Source organism: Oryza glaberrima, chromosome 1, assembly GCF_000147395.1.
Source record: "Oryza glaberrima chromosome 1, OglaRS2, whole genome shotgun sequence".
NCBI classification, from domain to species: domain Eukaryota; kingdom Viridiplantae; phylum Streptophyta; class Magnoliopsida; order Poales; family Poaceae; genus Oryza; species Oryza glaberrima.
Window position 1 is genome coordinate 13,088,763 of NC_068326.1, and position 7,885 is coordinate 13,096,647.

At 39.5% G+C, this 7,885-nt stretch overlaps 1 protein-coding gene across 1 annotated transcript; it reads left to right on the plus strand.

The window, feature by feature from the left end:
• The first annotated feature begins 296 nt into the window (after positions 1-296).
• LOC127757186 (E3 ubiquitin-protein ligase IPI1) lies at positions 297-7,279 on the plus strand. The gene is made up of 6 exons (XM_052282644.1): positions 297-762; positions 4,403-4,590; positions 5,030-5,088; positions 5,538-5,566; positions 5,662-6,058; positions 6,488-7,279. The coding sequence occupies exons 1-6, from the start codon at positions 528-530 to the stop codon at positions 6,960-6,962; spliced, it is 1,383 nt and encodes a 460-aa protein (XP_052138604.1). The 5' UTR covers positions 297-527; the 3' UTR covers positions 6,963-7,279.
• The last annotated feature ends 606 nt before the right edge of the window (positions 7,280-7,885 follow it).

Here is a 7,885-nt window from a genome sequence, read left to right on the forward strand (position 1 = left end):
CCTATCCACTCAAATACTGCTATATTTTAGGACGAATAAAAATTATGGTTTATCTAAATCAACCTTCCTTTTTTTTTCTTTTTTACAACCATAGGTTGGGCTTGCCCAATCCAAATTCTATACTGCCAGGGACTGTAAGGGAAAACGGGCAGGGCATGGTGCTGCAAATAAACATTCCCCCAGGTACCCCGACGAAAAAAACCCCAACTTTTTATTTCCTGCCGTTTTCTTTTTCTTTTTCTTTCCTTTTCCTTTTTTATTCTCGTCTAGTATTATTTTTGCTTTGCTTTCCTCCTTCCTTAATAATATTTCTGGTGGACGGACACGGAGCAGATAGCCAGCAGGAGTCCGTCGCCGTTGGTGGGAACGAGACGGTGGCCGCGCCCGCGCGCGAGATCGGAGCTCCGGGGAGGCGAGGCGCAGGCGCAGGTGGGCGCGTGTTCTACGTCGGGGGCACCCCGTTCGCGCTCTACCGGGAGGGATCCGCGGGGCGGGGAGTGGTGGGGAACGCCGCGAGCGCAGCCGGGATGGGCGCCGAGGAGGAGGAGGAGCCGGCGTCGGCCGTCGGGAGGGAGGGGGGAGGAGGAGGAGGCGGGGCGAGGGCCGCGGGGGCGGGGGCGGGGGGCGACACCGCCGACGACGACGACAGCGGGGAGAGCGCCGCGGCGGTGGTCCCGTGCTCGATCTGCCTCGACGCGGTGGTCGCCGGCGGCGGGGACAGGTCCACGGCGAGGCTGCAGTGCGGCCACGAGTTCCACCTCGGTGAGTGGCTTTCTGCCTCGAGATCTCCCCCGCTTCTTCTTCATAATAATAAGAGTTGTTATAAAGCGACGTTTCTTGTTTCTTGGGGCGTTAGAAATTTAGTGGATGAAACAATGGTCGTGAATTCTTGGTAAGGGGTAATTAGGGATTCTTCTATTACCGGTATTACAATTCGGAAAAGGTGGAATTTTGGGAATGGATTAGGTTCGGGGAGATGATCAGTGTGTGTGTACGTAATGATTCGACCACATATTTCAAATATGGTAACTTCATAAGATTTACTCTTTAGAAAATATAAGAATTTCTGTATTTGAGTTGCGTACTCTTGGGATTTATGGAAGTTATATGGCCAGTATATGCTCGATTTTGTAATTAAGGTTTGTAATTTGGAAAAGGAGATTTTGGGATGGGATTTAGTGCATTCCGCACCATATTCTGCAATCTTTGTGCAAGTATATGTTCTATGTGCTTCACTACAAGAATTATGTGTCCTAAGGAGAAACATTGCACCTTTCGTTGTTGAATTGAATAATATGAATGCTGCAGCCCCCTTTGGCAGCTTGCTTCAGTGCAATATCATCTTTTGCTTACTCATAAGCAGGTATAGAATCCTGCTATTTGGCAACACTTAGTGGTGAAGCTGTTCCAAAGGGTTCCCATGTTGCAAGAAAAGCATAAGTTGTCACTTTTGTCGTATCTTCACTGTTTCGGACTGGTGATGAGCTTGGTGTAATTATATGTCGATTTGAAACTTTTCATTGTGCTTCGATATTGTGTTGGAACTTGGTACCTCCATTTCTCTTTTGTGTTTTTGCATAGGATCAGACTTATGGGGAGAATTGGTATCTTGATGATAGAAGCCGGAGATTATGAAGTTCAGTGCACTTACAGGAATATGTTTATGTTTTTTATATACTTGTGTGATCGTTAGGGCACTTGATGTTCATTTACTTATGTGCATACTTTGGTGCCAAGGGTAACCTTTTTGTAAGCTATATAGATATTAGAAAGCTATGCATGTGTCAGTTTGCTGGTAGTTGTGGTTTGGTAGGTTCTTGATAGATCTTTTTTACAAATTGGACTAAGGGATTTGGTAGGTACATACAACTTTTTTTTACAATGTTAAATTTTCTTAAAAATGAATTTGGGCAAACTAATGGCTGGAAGTTTGAAGATTTTTCTTGAGAGCTGGACCAAACATGTTTAACTTTGCAATGTAGTAGGAATATGTGATATATATAATCAAGGAAAAATGTACGATAATCTATCACCTAAATGCGATTTAATGTGTTGGGAAAAAATACAGCTATTTGATGGTGATTTTGTTATTGATCACTACTGCATTTTTCCTGGACATGCTGAAGTCTGGTTCTTGATATTATGATGAGCCTGATGTTATTTGGATGTACTGTGTCTATATTTGGTTTACACAGTTGTGCCATTTTGTGTTCTTTATAAGTTTCTTGTCATCTGTATCAAACTATTTGCTTTTTTTAAAAAATAATGAACTAGATAGGAGAGAAATTGAGGATCTTCCATTCCCAAATTGGCATTTGATTATTTTCCATCCTATGTCTCATTGATATTTCACAATTTTTTGTGTGTTTTGTTCACTTCATCCTTCTTATGGTCCTTTCCTGACATAATTTGTGCCACTGCCAAAAATGATCTCCTTTCTGATTGTAACATAGCAATTGATGTCCAGCATATTAAGAATTTTGTCATTAGGTAGTGTACTAGCTTATTAGCAATTAACAAAATGCTACTGTTCACCTGGACAGATCAACCTGTGGGCACTGTTGTGCCTCCCTTTGTACAATGCACCAATGACTTGTCCTAATACGCCAATCATATTGTATCATGTGATTGATTGCTTAGTAGTCCGAGCTGATGACTGTGAATTTAAATCTAAATGTCTAGTGTGAGCTGGTTTTGTTTCGTAAGTGTCCCCATTGAATGCTTGTTGGTTGAGTATTATATTATATATATGGCTACATAGGAGCAAACTATGTAAATGTGTGTTTTTGCTTTTTTTTTTTTTTTTTTTTGCTTTTGTATGTGTGGAGCTAAAACAACAGCCATTTTGGACGAGGGGCATTAAATTCATTCATACTACCTCTGCGTTTAAATATGAAAGAAGTCTATTTTACTCCCTCAAACTATTTCGTAGGATCATTTAACCCCATAAACTATTTTTAAGCTCATTTTACACCCCCTAATAGCATTTCTCCTTTTTTTTGTTTCTTTTTATATAAGCTATATTTTCAACTACAATTTTGTAGAGTCATGGATGACACCATTTGCATAACTGTTTGCATGAACTTTATAATCTCGATATTCAAATCAATCCTAGGTGCTTTCAGTCTAGGTAAACATTTAGAAAAAAATAAAAATGTTGAGACATAAGTTGTAATATATCTATCACCATCCTACCAAATTCCAGTGAAAATACAACTTATATGGGGTGAAACAAAAAAGAGAAATACTGTTAGGGAGTAAAGTGAATTGTTTTCAATACTTTGGCTGTGTAAAATGAGCCGAGAAATAATTTAGGGGGTAATTGCTCCTGGGAAATAGTTTGAGGGAGTAAAATGGACTTTTTGATTAAATATATGCTGTTGTTGACTTTTGGACATGACTTTGACCATTCATCTTATTAAAAAAGTTATGTAAATACTGCATGCGTTTCATATTATAAGTCGTTTTGACTTTTTCCAAAGTCAAACTTCATTAGCTTTGACCAAGTTTAAGAAAAATATATCAATATTTTCAGCATAAAACAAAGAAACTATCAAAATATATTAAATGTTAGATTTAATAAAACTAATTTGGTGCTATAAATGCTGCTATATTTTTCAATAAACTTGGTCAAATTTTCAAGAAGTTTGACCTTAAAAAAGTCAAAGCAACTTATAATATGGAAAGGAGGGAGTATCATTTGTCTTGTTGTGATTTGTTTTATCATCAAAGGTATTTTAAGCATGACTTGTATTTTTCCTTGTTAGAAATAAAATTTTGAATCAGACAAATGGTCAAACATCATGTCTAAAATATCGTATATTTAAAAATAGATAGAAGTAAGTATTAGTTCTGTACTTGTTTCACCTTTTCCAATTCCCTTTTACTTCATATCTTTTGGTAATATGTCCTAACGACTTGGCCCCATCGTCTAAATTTCCTAACACTAATCCAGAGAGGAAGTTAGTAATCACTAATCAATATATACTGCTAGTACTACATCAAAAAATTGTTTTAGAATGTTTCATGTTGATTTGGTAGCAAATGTTCAGCATTGAGCTGAGTGCACACTAGTTCGGTTGCCTATGATATGTTCCTATCCATTTTGTCATCGTAATTAATGTGCCTGCAATAATAATAGATTCAGTTTATAGCTTTACACCAAGGAGCTCTGTGGTCTGATCAAAATACACTGTTACAAAAGATGTATGGCAGTTTAAATATATGTTGATAGCAGCTGTATAAAAATATCCTTGCATGTGAGGCTGAAAACACAATTTTATGCTTCATAGTGTCCTGTGTTTGTTATATTGTCACAGTTGAGCTTTCTTGTTCTGTACAATAAAATTATGCATTTGTATTGCTCTTTATTGATTTTAATGCTGCCTATACATTTCATCAGATTGCATTGGTTCAGCATTTAATGCCAAAGGAGTTATGCAATGCCCCAACTGTCGCCAAATTGAGAGGGGGAATTGGCTCTATGCAAATGGTTCGCGTCCATCACAGGATGTAAGTAATGATGATTGGGGTCATGATGAAGACTTTTATGATGCTAATCAACCAGAGACATCAAGGAGTGTCTTTTTGGTAAGGGCAACAATTTTTTTTCAGTTTGCTTCCCTTCCTATATTTACCTTATCTGCTGCTACTTTTTTTTGCTCTATTTCTTATACCTTCTTTTCAATATGATTTACCCTGCATAACGGATTGTAAAGTAATAGATGCTTGATCTGTCTTCAGTAGTTCACCTTTTGTTTTTGGAGATAACTGGCGTGTTTTGCCTCTCTTTTATAAGCTTAGTTTTATTGAGGTTTGAAGACTATCTTAGATATGAAAAGCTGATGATTTAATCACAATTATTGCACTGTGTGCATTCTGTTTTTAGTTGAAATTACAGCAGATATCATGGGTTTAGTTAAATGTTATTTCTAGTCTAGCCCATGTTATGTTTCCAATCCTTATTTTGTATCACTATTTTACACAGCACATCCTAATTAATGATGATGTGTTATGGCTATTTGTGCAGCCATTCCGCTTCCAATGGTGTCCTATTGGCCGCTTAGCCCAACTTCCATCTGTATTTGAGTATGTTCTACCCTCCAAACTTTTGATTTATTGTTATTTCCGTTTTTTTACAGTAAATGAATAATTGATCACAATCTTATGACCTTCAATGGGTAGTTATAACTAAAATTGTTACCATTATCTTCATTCCTTTCTTTTTGAAACTTACTGCAGTCCTAGAAACTTCCATGCAATGTCGTCCCTTCCTCTTTGTAATGAAAGTGGATTACGTCATTTGTGTAAAGCTCAATTATAACCATGCCACTGTTTCCAACTATAACATAATGTGTGCTCCTCACTGCCTCATTAAATGTTCATAATATGCCCACAAGTTATGGCTTAGAGATGTCAATAATGTGTGCTCCACTGCTCCTCACTGCCTCATTACAATGATGATTCCTGCTTTGTATGATAGAGTTGATATATCAGTTATTGTGCTGTTTACTCATGTTGCTTCTACTCTTTTCCAGTGAAGGAGAGTCAGCACCACCCGTAACCTGTAAGTTCTTGTTTAAATTAGAACTACTGATATACTTCCTCACGTATACCTTACTAGATTTGTTAAGTGAACATTCTTGTATTTTACAAATGCAGTTCATGATTTCATGGGACAGAACTTCACTTCTGAGCATTTGCCTGTATCAGCACCTGGGGCAACTCCTCCAGGCCCATATATCGCTTACTTTCAGCCTCTTCAATCATCGGCATCATCATCAAGTTCCCATGTCACTGAAAGAACTATGGATGGCACCACCTATCATGATCACTGGAACCCCCTACCTGGGCCATCAGATGGTCGACCATTGGCTACAGTGCATCCCATTGATTTCCATCATAACCACTGGACGCACCTGCCCAACTCCTATTCTCAACCCAACAGCAATAATGGTGTAGCTGAGCAGATGGCAATCCCTGTGGTACCAATGAGGGTTGGGGGCCTTGATAGTGATAGCCAACAGCGAGGATCTCTCCCCTCAGTTTATGGAAATGGGTAAGTTTCATTTCTTTCTAAGTTATGAATTGACTGCTTCCTTCAGTAAGACTTGCATGCTGCCTCTATCCAGAGAAAATGCCTACAGTTCTAAGATAAAATTTCTCTGGTAGCCTGTGACAATTGTAGCTAATTTGATATTTCAGGTGTTATAAACAAAAGGTATCTCATTGACTTATTCTTTAGTGAATATTGTATGCAAACAGAATTAAGTTCCTTTGGACTAAATGTTGACAAAAAAAACCTAGAAGAATGATGATTTTTTTTAATCTTTTCTGCATTATGATTATATGGTAGTTACATTGCCAAAGCTCTGCTGTGGCTATTGGAAAAATAGTTACACCTATGCATGGTTCAGTACCTGCCTTTTTGTTTATTATTGTACGATATATCTTAACGCCTAAGACTCGTGTGTTTTTGGTTTCACAGATCTGGATCAAGGTCTAGAATTCCAAGTGTTCCTCCTATGGCACCACAATTCATGAGGCCGCATGGTAACATCAACGAACAATATCAGCAGAATTCGTCCAGCCTGTATGCTGCGCCGCAGCGTAGGACTGCCGTGCAGGCTGTCCAAGACAGCATGAACTTTACCCTGTTCCCGCAGGCTCCAACTGGCCCTAATTCAATGGAGACGGAGGATGCCGGAGGCAACCAGTTCTATGCCTGGGAGAGGGACCGCTTCGCCCCTTACCCGCTAATGCCCGTAGATTCTGAAGCAAACTGGTGGGGCAGCACGCCGCAATCCCATGGCGTGACGGATCATTCAGCTGCCCCCAGTAGGAGGCTATTTGGTCAATGGATCGGCGCCGGGAGGTCGCCACCGCCGCCTCCACCGCCACCAGCGGAGAACAGATCACCGGACAACTCGTCGTACCGACAGATGCACATCCCTCGGATGTAGCTTAGCCCCCCGACCGTCGCCTGAACCAACAAAGTTAAATATAAGAACCTGGAAAAAACCCCTGTTTGGCTGTAAGAAAGTAGGGTGAAGACACCGGTTGTATGTCGTCCTGTGTTTGCGTGGTAATTAGACTCCCGAGACAAATATGCAGGCAGGTGAAAAAAGAACACCAAGAACGCAAACCCAAACTACCCAAGGAGGAAAAACGTTTCAGCTTGGGTGTTTATGTGGAATTCGGTTCGGTGAAGCATCATAGTACATATTCCAAGCCATGTTGGGGCTTCTTTAAAGTTGTCGCGTGTTTATCGTTTGCTTGATTTTGCTGCATTGTGCATTTTTCAGTATATATGTCTCGATGTGGTCGATGGTATTGGTTGCAGGATGTGGATAGTATTGCACCCAAGCAATCGACTTTGGAAGCCGCGGTACGTGCTACCCCTATTACTTCAGCCCTGCGGCGGTTACCCCTCTTTTTCGCCAGGGTAATTTCAATTCGCAGCCAAGTGTTAGATTCATCGTAGACTTATTTTCAGGGTTTATTATTATTTATTTCTATATTCTTAGGTCGAATTCGAATTTATGTGCATTTTGTGGATGTATATGGTGTACAGTAATATAATGTCTTTTCTTTTTCATAATTTTCATAGCATTTTTAGACCGCGTGCAACAAACAAATGAGGGCATATGGGCTTCATATCTTTTTTGGCAAAATTGGATTTGTTCCCTATTATTTATGTGCGTACCGTCCAAAGATATCCATAGGCAATGACCAAAGCTTTGTACGTTCAGATTCCAAGTTTGAGTTCAAACTCAAATACCTCAGAACGAACTTCACCTATATTCAGCATTCATTTCATCTCTACCGTTTCCTATAACATCCTATTAAAACTCCAAGCTTTCACCAAAATTTAAATTTGAAACCT